At 36.7% G+C, this 14,922-nt stretch overlaps 1 protein-coding gene across 1 annotated transcript; it reads right to left on the bottom strand.

Annotated features, from left to right (window-relative positions):
* Positions 1 to 364: 364 nt before the first annotated feature.
* On the bottom strand, positions 365 to 14,105 carry LOC137175189 (zinc finger protein 420-like). Its single transcript, XM_067580894.1, has 7 exons — positions 13,905 to 14,105; positions 11,699 to 12,570; positions 10,002 to 10,012; positions 9,517 to 9,695; positions 7,436 to 8,134; positions 5,030 to 5,206; positions 365 to 3,197 (listed from the first exon to the last, which is right to left on the bottom strand). Exons 1-7 carry the CDS (start codon positions 13,992 to 13,994, stop codon positions 1,908 to 1,910), a joined length of 3,318 nt encoding a protein of 1,105 aa, XP_067436995.1. The 5' UTR covers positions 13,995 to 14,105; the 3' UTR covers positions 365 to 1,907.
* Between the last annotated feature and the right edge of the window lie 817 nt (positions 14,106 to 14,922).

Raw genomic sequence — 14,922 nt, 5'->3', positions numbered from 1 at the left:
GAGGTAAAAGAAATTTCTTATAAACTAATTTCTCAGAATACACCCTGTACAAACATATGTTGTAGAAAGATTTGAAGTTTAACAGGATGTAATGTGTTTTTTGTAATTCCTGCCCTGAAAAACGTGAATTTTGGAAACTTCCCGTGGACTAAAAAAATCTTAAAATGTGAATTTAAGGAATTTAAAGGACTTGCCTTCTACTCTAATGACACTAGAAATAATGAAATGGTTTAATGTGTCCTTTTATTTTACTGGGAAAACGTTTTACTCATAAAAGTAAATATTCAGCAAACAAACCGTCATTTATTTATTTAAAAAAAAATCAGCTAAACACATCAGAAACCTATTGAAATAAAGTCAAAAGAACAATTCATACCTTAACATTTTATTTGTATTGCTTGTCTTTTCTATTCATGTATGAATGTTTATGAACACTTAAACTAGAATAAAAGTACAGAAGTATTTGTTGCAAAATATACTTAAAAAGTCAAAAGTGCTCATTATACAAAGTGGTTTTCTAATATTTATTATTAGTGCTGATTCATTGCAGCATTTTAATATGGTGAATGCAGAACTAATTTTAAAGATTTATACTGTACAAGTATACAAGTATTTGTTACAAATTTCTTTACTGTGATCGACAGAAAACGATCCTTTAATGTCACAGTGAAAACAGATCTATACAAAGTGATCTAAATTCATTACAAATATAAAGAATATATGTAAAATACATGTAGTGGGGTAGAAAATACAACATTTCCCTCTGAAATATGGTGCAGTAGAAGTAACAAAAATTAGAAATACTCAAGTAAAGTACTTTTAAATTGTAGTTAAATGCAGTACTTGAGTACATGTGCTTATTTACATTTGTGCACTGAAGCAGAACAATGAGGAAATGTGGACGACTCAGACTGTAATGATCTAAACCTGTTTACCATCTCTGCTGCTGAGTGAACAAAGATCAGAAAGATCAGGGACATTAAAGTCCAAGTGTGCTTCAAACAAAGTATTTATCAGTAAACAGTAACAGGAAACTGAATTATTTGGACTGTTGATCAGACAAAACAAGACATATTTATATTTTCTGACATTTTATGAACAACTAATTTCCTCAAAACTTATAATACTGATAGTGAACTATGCTGACATTGTTCAGTGTCAGATTTAACAGGCTGTGCAGATCTCTGCAGCTTTATACCAGGATGTTCTTTTTTATGCACCATCACAAAATGTTGGACACATTCAGATGAATTTCATTGGCATCAGCTTATTTTCAAATACATTCATCTTAATTTTCCTTGTTATTTAAAACAATTCTATGTTTCGCTCTGATCAGATCCTCTTTATGATTCTCTTTGTCTCCTAGGAAGTTGTTGAAAAATCGCTAATGTTTCAGGCTCTTTCTGATTGGAATAATTTAACTGTAAATATTGTTCGCTGTCATTAAGTGGTTGATTTGAAAATATTTTGTTCTCTTGAAACAAATTGCACGTTTTCAAAATCTAATTACTATTAAACTGAACTCGATCGTCTGAACAACCACCTGAACGAAATCCTGAATCCACCTTAAACTCATTTAAACTAATTTCAAGCTTTCTTTAAGTTACTTTAAATGCTGTTACTTTTCCCCCATTAACAATGTTACGCTACTCACACTTTCAGCAATTCTATGACTTGGATCAACATGAAACTCAAGTTGAAAAATGAAAAAACTCCCAGAGTAGAAGTGAGCTATGACCAATCACTGTACTTAAAATTTGGTCACATGGGCCGCTAATGGCATAGATGCTGGTTCTTAAGTTAAAGTTGGCATCTCTCAGTTTGTAGAGAAACTCAGGATAAAACAACACCGTTATTAAAGGCATGAAGAGACGAGTGGACACCACTGATCTGCCTCTAAAACATGTTCAACACGATGCTGAGTGACTGCATCTGTGTTTTTTTAAGGAACTACCACGAGTGAAAGTTTTCCCACATTTCCCACACCAGTACGGCTTCTCTCCAGTGTGAATGCGTTGGTGGATTATTAGATTATTAGCGTGAGTGAAAGTTTTCCCACATTGCTCACACTCGTATGGCTTCTGTCCAGTGTGAATGCGTTGGTGGCTTTTTAGCCATCTGTCTGTAGTGAAAGTTTTCCCACATTGTTCACAGTTGTATGGTTTCTCTCCAGTGTGAATGCGTTGGTGGATTTTTAGATCACTGCCTGTAGTGAAAGTTCTCCCACATTGCTCACAGCTGTATGGTTTCTCTCCAGTATGAATGCGTTGGTGCCGTTTTAGATTACCTTCTATAGTGAAAGTTTTCCCACATTGGTCACAGTAGTGCGGTTTCTCTCCAGTGTGAATGCGTTGGTGGATTTTTAGATGACTGCCTCTAGTGAAGAATTTCCCACATTGGTCACACCAGTACGGCTTCTCTCCAGTGTGAATGCGTTGGTGGATTTTTAGACCACTGCCTGTAGTGAAAGTTCTCCCACATTGCTCACAGCTGTATGGTTTCTCTCCAGTATGAATGCGTTGGTGCCGTTTTAGATTACCTTCTATAGTGAAAGTTTTCCCACATTCGTCACAGTAGTGCGGTTTCTCTCCAGTGTGAATGCGTTGGTGGGTTTTTAGATGACTGCCTCTAGTGAAGAATTTCCCACATTGGTCACACCAGTACGGCTTCTCTCCAGTGTGAATGCGTTGGTGCATTTTTAGACCACTGCCTGTAGTGAAAGTTCTCCCACATTGTTCACACCAGTATGGCTTCTCTCCAGTGTGAATGCGTTGGTGGATTTTTAGATCACTGCCTGTAGTGAAAGTTCTTCCACATTGCTCACAGCTGTACGGTTTCTCTCCAGTGTGAATGCGTTGGTGCCGTTTTAGATTACCGTCTGTAGTGAAAGCTTTCCCACATTTGTCACAGGTGTATGGCTTCTCTCCAGTGTGAATATGTTGGTGGATTTTTAGACTACTATCGTGAGAGAAAGTTTTCCCACATTGCTCACAGTTGTACGGTTTCTCTCCAGTGTGAATGCGTTGGTGGCTTTTTAGATGACTGACTGTATTGAAAGCTTTCCCACAAGGGTCACAGCTTGGACGTTTCTCTCCTGTATGAACTTTCTGATGAATCTTTAAATGTCTTGATGTCGTGAAGGCTTTGTCACAGTGCTGACAGCAGTGATGTTTGAGTCCTTTTCTTCCTGTTTGTTTCTATGACAACAGACAAACACACAGAGAAAGAGAGAGAGAGATGACATGGTGGAGCAAGTGATCTAAAACTATAAAATGTTACATTAATGGTAAATGTGGGACCCACAGTGTTTGAAGCTTGCCACAGACTAAGTCAGGATATCTAGACCTCTCCTGACCTTTGTGTAAACAGTATTAGTTTTTCCCCATTCAGTAAAATGACATATGAACATTGACAGTCAAAAAAATGAGAAAAACAAAACAATCAGACAATTGCAGACAGATTGATAAATAGATCTAGGACAGCTAACATCAGAATTTGAGTACATTTTTGCCATTTTTTTCTGGAGTGAAGTAGAGACGACTAATAAATGTAAAGCGCTGCAAATGGAGGAGTAAATGCGATCAATAATGAGATCCTACATAGTGTCCATACATGTCAACATTGGGCTTTGAAAATAACGGTGACTTTCTTGGACCCCACCTGACCATCATTTTTGAATTATGAAAAGGGTTTCCTCTCTTGGCTTTTTGTAGGTGTCTCATTCGTTTCGTTAAGGTACAATTACTGAGGTCAACATTTTAACAGCTTAAGAAATCATCATGTTAATTAAAGCTGCAAGCAGCGATGAACGGGCCTTCGCACCCTTGCGCACGTCAGGGCGTGGCGAAGTTGAAGGGCTTCTGTCACAGGCATCTAGATGTTTTCAGACCTGGGCTGACAGGTCGGACTTAAACATGAAAAGTTTGGTGCAGACTGGAGCATTTACAATAAAGTTATAGCAACTTCTTCTGTCATGGCGAAACATCAAATCTCAACAGTGCGAGGATGAGAATTTTCTGCAGGGTGAGACATGTCTGCCTTGCTCACACCTGTGTCAAAATTATGTTTCTTTTGATTATTCCTTTTGCTTCAGACTTACTGAGTGTACTGATATCCACATAAAATGGATATCATAAAATTCATATTTTCAAATATGCACAGCATTTCATATATCTGAATATCTATAGTCTCCCTACTGTGAGGTGTAAATGACTGCTGTGACATTAATGCAGAACACAAATCTATACACAGAATAACCTTCTTACTTGTAACTCATCTATCCACTGTAATGCTGTTGCTAGTGCCATCCTCTCGACTGTGAAAACTGACAAATGATCCGATGTTCTTCTTTTAACAGAAAATTGTAAGGCCGGTATACTAAAAGCAAACCTGTGCTCCCTGTATTCGGATCCTTGGATCCATCTGTAGATACTGGGACTGCTAATGTACTTTTATTTGAGTAGGATTTTTCATGCAGAAGTTTTACTTGTAATTGGGTATTTTTATATTGTTGTATTGGTACTTTTACTTAAGTGAAGGATCTGAATACTTCTTCCAACACTACAGATATGTTTGAAACATGGACTACATGCCACCTGTTAGCAGCGCTTAAGGCACAGTGAAGCTTAGTATCTGACATTAACTAGAAATCCTGTTCAGGAACATTTAAGATGTCTGATTTCAGTTTGTCTTTTGTTGTGCGCGCTCCCGCGAAAGGCGGGATTTTACATACGATGTATTGCGCATGCGCCATGCGCTGCGCGGGGGACCGCGAACATAAAGAAAACATTACAATATTATTTTTTAACTTTGTTCATATTACTCGCAACAAGGTGAAACCAGGAAACACTCAGACTTTTGTAGTTTTTACGCCCGAAAACTCCATGAAAACAAAGCCTGGAAGTGTTTTAGTTTCCTTTTTTTCAGACTTTATTTCAAACAAGATTGAGACACACGGACCCTCAAGACTCGTCCTCGTGTCTTTAGCCTCGTTACGAAGCCGTTTTATCATGAAATCATGAACACTGACCTGTTTATCGTTGGTAGTACACGGTGAGCTTGATTCTTCCCTTTTAACGGGGTTGTCGGTTAGGTGCTCCGGGTTCTGGTTCACCTCCATTCTGCTCTTGTGGTCTTGTGGCGTCTCGCGGTCATTTGAACTTCGTTTGAGATGAACTGAGCCTTCGCTAAGCCCCGCCCTGCATGGTTACCGTTACTAAGGTGGCGGATTTAAAAAAAAACAAAAAACAAAAACCAAAAGGGCTCCTTGATTTCCTTCACATAAATTATACTAGACTGCAGCTTTGGGACAAATGAATAATAAAGAATAATGAAGTAAAAGAAGTTTCTTAATAAAATAAAAAACTAATTTCTCAGAATACACCCTGTAAAACATATATTGTAAAGAGATTTGAAGTTTAACAGGATGTAATGTGTGTTTTTTTGTAATTCCTGCCCTAAAACACTTTGAATTTTGGAAACTTCTTGTGGACTAAAAAAAAAGTGAATTTAAAGGACTTACCTTCTACTCTACTGACACCAGAAATAATGAAATGGTTTAATGTCAGTCCTTTCATTTTACTGGGAAAATGTTTTATTCATTGAAATAAATGTTCAGCAAACAAACCACTATTTATTTCAAAAATGAACTAAAAACATCAGAAACCTATTGGGTAAAAAAGTCAAAAGAACAATTCATACCTTAAGATTTAATTGTATTGCTTGTCTTTTCTATTAATTTATGAATGTTTATGTACACTTACATTAGAATGAAAGTACAGAAGTATTTGTTGCAAAGTGTACTTAAAATGTCAAAAGTACTCATGGATTTTCTAATATTTATTATATATTATTGGAATATTAGTACTGAGTCATTGCAGCATTTTACTATGGTGAATGCAGAGCTAATTTTAAAGATTTATACTGTTGCATAGTCTCAATTAGTGTTTTACATTTAAAATGTTAATCTGAAAAGTGGCTAAAGCTGTGAAAGAAATGCAGTGGAGTAAAAATACAATAACACAATACAATACATAGAATTTGTTACAAAATGAAAACAGATCTCTACAAAGTGATCTAAATTCATTACAAATGTAAAATACATGTAGTGGAGTAGAAAATACAACATTTCCCTCTGAAATATGGTGCAGAAGTCACAAAAATTGGAAATACTCAAGTACCTTTAAATTGTAGTTAAATGCAGTACCTGAGTACATGCACTTATTTACATTTGAACACTGAAGCTGAACAATGAGGAGATGTGGACGACCCAGACTGTAATAATCTAAACCTGTTTACCATCTCTGCTGCTGACTGAACAAAGATCAGAAAGATCAGGGACATTAAAGTCTAAGTGTGCTTCAAACAAAGTACTTGTCAGGTCGTCACACGGAGTCTGAAAACTTCTCTAACATTTCACACCTTTCTGACCTCACAGTCGTTGAATCCAACAATTCAACTATTTCTGTAACCTTTGAAGCTTTTCTGTGTCACATGACAGTAAACTGAATTATTTGGGGATTTTGGACTGTTGATCAGACAAAACAAGACATTTGAAGATGACACCTTAAACTGCAAGAAATAAACATTTTTCAGTATTTTCATATTTTCTTACATTCTATGAACAACTAGTTGCCTCAAAACCTATATTACTGATAGTGAACTATGCTGATATTGCTAAACGTCAGATTTAACAAGCTGTGCAGATCTCCGCAGATTTGTATCAGGATGTTTCTTTTTTATGCACCACCACAAAATGTTGGACATTTTCAGATGAATTTCATTGGCATCAGCTTATTTTCAAATGTATTTATTTGAACTTTCCTCGTTGCTTAAAACAATTCTATGTTTCGCTCTGATCAGATCCTCTTTATGATTCTCTTTGTCTCCTAGGAAGTTGTTGAAAAAGCGCTAATGTTTCAGGCTCTTTCTGATTGGAATAATTTAACTGTAAATATTGTTCGCTGTCATTAAGTGGTTGATTTAAAAATATTTTGTTCTCTTGAAACAAATTGCACATTTTCAAAATCTAATTACTATTAAACTGAACTCAATCGTCTGAACAACCACCTGAACGAAATCCTGAATCCACCTTAAACTCATTTAAACTAATTTCAAGCTTTCTTTAAGTTACTTTAAATGCTGTTACTTTTCCCCCATTAACAATGTTACGCTACTCACACTTTCAGCAATTCTATGACTTGGATCAACATGAAACTCAAGTTGAAAAATGAAAAAACTCCCAGAGTAGAAGTGAGCTATGACCAATCACTGTGCTTAAACTTTGGTCACATGGGCCGCTAATGGCAAAGATGCTGATTCTTAAGTTAAAGTTGGCATCTCTCAGTTTGTAGAGAAACTCAGGATAAAACAACACCGTTATTAAAGGCATGAAGAGACGAGTGGACACCACTGATCTGCCTCTAAAACATGTTCAACACGATGCTGAGTGACTGCATCTGTGTTTTTTTAAGGAACTACCACGAGTGAAAGTTTTCCCACATTGCTCACACTCGTATGGCTTCTGTCCAGTGTGAATGCGTTGGTGGCTTTTTAGCCATCTATCTGTAGTGAAAGTTTTCCCACATTGGTCACAGTTGTATGGTTTCTCTCCAGTGTGAATGCGTTGGTGGATTTTTAGATCACTGCCTGTAGTGAAGAATTTTCCACATTGGTCACACCAGTACGGCTTCTCTCCAGTGTGAATGCGTTGGTGCCGTTTTAGATTACTGTCTATAGTGAAAGTTTTCCCACATTCGTCACAGTGGTACAGTTTCTCTCCAGTGTGAATACGTTGGTGCCGTTTTAGATCACTGCCTGTAGTGAAAGTTCTCCCACATTGCTCACAGCTGTACGGCTTCTCTCCAGTGTGAATGCGTTGATGGATTTTTAGACTACTATCGTGAGAGAAAGTTTTCCCACATTTCTCACACCAGTACGGCTTCTCTCCAGTGTGAGTGCGTTGGTGGACTTTTAGATGACTGACTGTATTGAAAGCTTTCCCACACTGGTCACAGCTTGGACGTTTCTCTCCTGTATGAACTCTCTGATGAATCTTTAAATATTTCGATGTCGTGAAGGCTTTGTCACAGTGCTGACAGCAGTGATGTTTGAGTCTCTGGCTTCCTGTTTGTTTCTATGACAACAGACAAACACACAGAGAAAGAGAGAGAGATGACATGGTGGAGCGAGTGATCTAAAACCATAAATAGAGTTGCATTATGGTAAATGTAGGACCCAGAGACAATCTGTGACACTTCACTTCTTCTTTCCCCTTTGTTTCATTGACAGCTGTACAGACTGGTGGAGCAGGTGGCGAATTGATGAATGATGAAAGCAGCAAAATGTAGCAGGCAACTATTGTTTGTTTGATTTTGTCATTTGAAGTATGAATTGAATTTATTATTTGAAGTTTTGCACTTGGCAGTTTATCTTTGCAATCATTTTTATATTTGTATTAAGTATTCATTTTACCCTTTGTCTTAGTAGAGAGAGACAGTTCAGAGTAGTAAATGTTTACATTTGATTCAGTATGATTTTTTTTCCCTTGAGACCTTAAGTGTCTACTGCAGTCAAATGGAAAGAGTAACTAAAAACAGCAATCTAGAATCAGATCTATGTATGTATTGAACTGAGAACTGATTATGATTCAAAAATCGGTTGTGAATCAAATTGTGACCCCGATAATTGGAATGAAATTGAAATGTGAAATTTCCTGAATGGTGCACCTCTAATAACTATATCCCGCCTACTGTGAGGTGTAACTGACGGCAGTGACATTAATGCAGAAGACAAAACTGTACACAGAATAATCTTTTTACTTGTAACTCACCTGTACACTGTAATACTGTTGCAACTACCATCCTGACGACTGTGAAAACTGACAAATGATCTGATGTCCTTCTTTAAACAGAAACGTGTAAGGCCGGTATAGTAAAAGCAAAACCTGTGCTCCCTGTGTTCAGATCCATCTGTATGGGACCGATAATGTACTTTTATTTGAGTAGGATTTTTCATGCAGAAGTTTTACTTGTAATTGGGTATTTTTACATTGCTGTATTGGTACTTTTACTTAAGTGAAGAATCTGAATACTTCTTCCAACACTACAGATATGTTTGAAACATGGACTACATGCCACCTGTTAGCAGCACTTAAGGCACAGTGAAGCTTAGTATCTGACATTAACTAGAAATCCTGTTCAGAAACATTTAAGATGTCTGATTTCAGTTTGTCTTTTGTTGTGTGCGCTCCCGCGAAAGGCGGGATTTTACATACGATGTATTGCGCATGCGCTGCGCGGGGGACCGCAAACAAAAAGAAAACATTACAATATCATTTTCTAACTTTGTTCATATTACTCGCAACAAGGTGAAACCAGGAAATACTCAGACTTTTGTAGTTTTTACGCCCGAAAACTCCATGAAAACAAAGCCTGGAAGTGTTTTAGTTTCCTTTTTTTCAGACTTTATTTCAAACAAGATTGAGACACATGAAATCATGAAATCATGAACACTGACCTGTTTATCGTTGGTAGTACAGGGTGAGCCTGATTCTTCCCTTTTAACGGGGTTGTCGGTTAGGTGCTCCGGGGTCTGGTTCACCTCCATTCTGCTCTTGTGGTCTTGTGGCGTCTCGCGGTCATTTGAACTTCGTTTGCGATGAACTGAGCCTTCGCTAAGCCCCGCCCTGCATAGTTACCGTTACTAAGGTGGCGGATTTAAAAAACCAAAAAAAACCAAAAGGGCTCCTTGATTTCCTTCACATAAATTATACTAGACTGCAGCTTTGGGACAAATGAATAATAAAGAATAATGAAGTAAAAGAAGTTTCTTAATAAAATAAAAACCTAATTTCTCAGAATACACCCTGTAAAACATATATTGTAAAGAGATTTGAAGTTTAACAGGATGTAATGTGTGTTTTTTGTAATTCCTGCCCTAAAACACTTTGAATTTTGGAAACTTCTTGTGGACTAAAAAAAAAGTGAATTTAAAGGACTTACCTTCTACTCTACTGACACCAGAAATAATGAAATGGTTTAATGTCAGTCCTTTCGTTTTACTGGGAAAATGTTTTATTCATTGAAATAAATGTTCAGCAAACAAACCACTATTTATTTCAAAAATGAACTAAAAACATCAGAAACCTATTGGGTAAAAAAGTCAAAAGAACAATTCATACCTTAAGATTTAATTGTATTGCTTGTCTTTTCTATTAATTTATGAATGTTTATGTACACTTACATTAGAATGAAAGTACAGAAGTATTTGTTGCAAAGTGTACTTAAAATGTCAAAAGTACTCATGGATTTTCTAATATTTATTATATATTATTGGAATATTAGTACTGAGTCATTGCAGCATTTTACTATGGTGAATGCAGAGCTAATTTTAAAGATTTATACTGTTGCATAGTCTCAATTAGTGTTTTACATTTAAAATGTTAATCTGAAAAGTGGCTAAAGCTGTGAAAGAAATGCAGTGGAGTAAAAATACAATAACACAATACAATACATAGAATTTATTACAAAATGAAAACAGATCTCTACAAAGTGATCTAAATTCATTACAAATGTAAAATACATGTAGTGGAGTAGAAAATACAACATTTCCCTCTGAAATATGGTGCAGAAGTCACAAAAATTGGAAATACTCAAGTACCTTTAAATTGTAGTTAAATGCAGTACCTGAGTACATGCACTTATTTACATTTGAACACTGAAGCTGAACAATGAGGAGATGTGGACGACCCAGACTGTAATAATCTAAACCTGTTTACCATCTCTGCTGCTGACTGAACAAAGATCAGAAAGATCAGGGACATTAAAGTCTAAGTGTGCTTCAAACAAAGTACTTGTCAGGTCGTCACACGGAGTCTGAAAACTTCTCTAACATTTCACACCTTTCTGACCTCACAGTCGTTGAATCCAACAATTCAACTATTTCTGTAACCTTTGAAGCTTTTCTGTGTCACATGACAGTAAACTGAATTATTTGGGGATTTTGGACTGTTGATCAGACAAAACAAGACATTTGAAGACGACACCTTAAACTGCAAGAAATAAACATTTTTCAGTATTTTCATATTTTCTTACATTCTATGAACAACTAGTTGCCTCAAAACCTATATTACTGATAGTGAACTATGCTGATATTGCTAAACGTCAGATTTGACAAGCTGTGCAGATCTCCGCAGATTTGTATCAGGATGTTTCTTTTTTATGCACCACCACAAAATGTTGGACATTTTCAGATGAATTTCATTGGCATCAGCTTATTTTCAAATGTATTTATTTGAACTTTCCTCGTTGCTTAAAACAATTCTATGTTTCGCTCTGATCAGATCCTCTTTATGATTCTCTTTGTCTCCTAGGAAGTTGTTGAAAAAGCGCTAATGTTTCAGGCTCTTTCTGATTGGAATAATTTAACTATAAATATTGTTCGCTGTCATTAAGTGGTTGATTTAAAAATATTTTGTTCTCTTGAAACAAATTGCTTAAAATTTGGTCACATGGGCCGCTAATGGCATAGATGCTGATTCTTAAGTTAAAGTTGGCATCTCTCAGTTTGTAGAGAAACTCAGGATAGAACAACACCGTTATTAAAGGCATGAAAAGACGAGTGGACACCACTGATCTGCCTCTAAAACATGTTCAACACGATGCTGAGTGACTGCATCTGTGTTTTTTTAAGGAACTACCACGGCTTCTCTCCAGTGTGAATGCGTTGGTGGATTTTTAGATGACTGCCTCTAGTGAAGAATTTCCCACATTGGTCACACCAGTACGGCTTCTCTCCAGTGTGAATGCTTTGGTGCCGTTTTAGAGTACTGTCTTGAGAGAAAGTTTTCCCACATTGCTCACACCAGTATGGCTTCTCTCCAGTGTGAATGCGTTGGTGGCTTTTTAGAGTACTGTCTGTGGTGAAAGTTTTCCCACATTGTTCACACCAGTACGGCTTCTCTCCAGTGTGAATGCGTTGGTGGCTTTTTAGAGTACTGTCTGTGGTGAAAGTTTTCCCACATTGTTCACACCAGTACGGCTTCTCTCCAGTGTGAATGCGTTGGTGGATTTTTAGATGATTTTTTCTAGTGAAAGCTTTCCCACATTGCTCACAGCTGTATGGCTTCTCTCCAGTGTGAATGCGTTGGTGACTTTTTAGAGTACTGTCTGTGGTGAAAGTTTTCCCACATTGTTCACACCAGTACGGCTTCTCTCCAGTGTGAATGCGTTGGTGGATTTTTAGATTACTTCTTCTAGTGAAAGCTTTCCCACATTGGTCACAGTTGTATGGCTTCTCTCCAGTGTGAATGTGTCGATGGATATTTAGATGAGTGACTGTATTGAAAGTTTTCCCACATTGCTCACAGTTGTACGGTTTCTCTCTAGTGTGAATACATTGGTGGACTTTTAGATGAATGACTGTATTGAAAGCTTTCCCACACTGGTCACAGCTTGGACGTTTCTGTCCTGTATGAACTCTCTGATGAATCTTTAAATATTTCGATGTCGTGAAGGCTTTGTCACAGTGCTGACAGCAGTGATGTTTGAGTCTCTGTCTTCCTGTTTGTTTCTATGACAACAGAGAAAGAGAGAGAGAGATGACATGGTGGTGCGAGTGATCTAAAACCATAAATAGAGTTGCATTATGGTAAATGTAGGACCCAGAGACAATCTGTGACACTTCACTTCTTCTTTCCCCTTTGTTTCATTGACAGCTGTACAGACTGGTGGAGCAGGTGATGAATTGATGAATGATGAAAGCAGCTAAATGTAGCAGGCAACTATTGTTTGTTTGATTTTGTCATTTGAAGTATGAATTGAATTTATTATTTGAAGTTTTGCACTTGGCAGTTTATCTTTGCAATCATTTTTATATTTGTATTAAGTATTCATTTTACCCTTTGTCTTAGTAGAGAGAGACAGTTCAGAGTAGTAAATGTTTACATTTGTTTCAGTATGATTTTTTTTTCCTTGAGACCTTAACTGTCTATTGCAGTCAAATGGAAAGAGTAACTAAAACCAGCAATCTAGAATCAGATCTATGTATGTATTGAATTGAGAACTGATTATGATTCAAAAATCGTTTTGAATCACAAATCGGTTGTGAATCAAATCGTGACCCCGATAATTGGAATGAAATTGAAATGTGAAATTTCCTGAATGGTGCACCTCTAATAACTATATCCCGCCTACTGTGAGGTGTAACTGACGGCAGTGACATTAATGCAGAAGACAAAACTGTACACAGAATAATCTTTTTACTTGTAACTCACCTATACACTGTAATACTGTTGCAACTACCATCCTGATGACTGTGAAAACTGACAAATGATCTGATGTCCTTCTTTAAACAGAAACGTGTAAGGCCGGTATACTAAAAGCAAAACCTGTGCTCCCTGTGTTCAGATCCATTGCTGTATTGGTACTTTTACTTAGGTACAGGATCTCTATCCTTCTTCCAACACTACAGATATGTTTGAAACATGGACTACATGCCGCCTGTTAGCAGCGCTGAAGGCACAGTGAAACTCAGTATCTGACATTAACTAGAAATCCTGTTCAGAAACATTTAAAATGTCTTATTACAGTTTGTCTTTTGTTGTGCGCGCTCCCGCGAAAGGCGGGATTTTACTACGATGTACTGCGTATGCGCAAATCTAAAGTAAACAATAGAACATTATTTTCTAACTTTGTTCATATTACTCGCAACAAGGTGAAACCAGGAAACACTCAGACTTTTGTAGTTTTTACGCCCGAAAACTCCATGAAAACAAAGCCTGGAAGTGTTTTAGTTTCCTTTTTTTCAGACTTTATTTCAAACAAGATTGAGACACACGGACCCTCAAGACTCGTCCTCGTGTCTTTAGCCTCGTTACGTCTCATCATGAAGTCATGAACACTGACCTGTTTATCGGTGGTAGCACAGGGTGAGCCTGATTCTTCCCTTTTAACAGGGTTGTTGGTAAGGTGCTCTGGGTTCTGGTTCTCCTCCATTCTGCTCTTGTGGTGGCCCTGAACGTAGAAATCCAGCAGGACTGTCTCTGACTGAGGGACTGCTTCTCTGTCCAGTCAAAAATATCACCTCCGTGTTCTCGCGATATCACAGCGTCTCGCGGTCACTTGGAGCTCGTGTGAGATGAACTGAACCTTCGCTAAGCCCCGCCCTGCATAGTTACCGTTACTAAGGTGGCGGATTTTTAAAAAAATCAAAATGGCTTCTTGATTTCCTTCAGATAAATTATACTGGACTGCAGCGTTGGGACAAATGAATAATAAACAATAATGAGGTAAAAGAAGTTTCTTATAAACTAATTTCTCAGAACACACCCTGTAAAAACATATGTTGCACAAAGATTTGAAGTTTAACAGCATGTAATGTGTGCTTTTTGTAATTGCTGACTTGGAAAAACTTGAATTTTGAAAACTTCCTGTGGACTAAAAAAACTTTTACTGTGAATTTAAAGAACTTAAAAGGACTTACCTTCTACTCTACTGACACTAGAAACAACAACATATTTAATATTTTACTCATAAAAGTAAATGTTCAGCAAATAAAACAACTATTTATTTATTTAAATAATGAACTAAAAACATCAGAAACTTATTGAAAAACAGTCAAAAGAACAATTCATACCTTAAAATGTTATTTGTATTGCTTGTCTTTTCTGTTAATGTATGAATGCTTATGTACACATACATTAGAATAAAAGTACAGAAATATCTGTTGCAAAATGTACTAAACATATCAAAAGTAAAAGTAGTCATTTTACAAAATGGTTTTGTAATATTTATTTTTCAGTAATAGATCCAATACTCCAAAACTTGAATATTAGTACTGATTCATTGCAGCATTTTAATATAGTGAATGCAGAGCTAATTTTAAAGATTTATACTGTTGCATAGTCTCAATTAATGTTTTACA

This window comes from Thunnus thynnus, chromosome 22 (genome assembly GCF_963924715.1).
Source record: "Thunnus thynnus chromosome 22, fThuThy2.1, whole genome shotgun sequence".
In the NCBI taxonomy this organism is placed as follows: Eukaryota; Metazoa; Chordata; class Actinopteri; order Scombriformes; family Scombridae; genus Thunnus; species Thunnus thynnus.
Note: the sequence above shows the minus strand (reverse complement) of the source record. Positions and strands in the feature narration are given on the sequence as shown.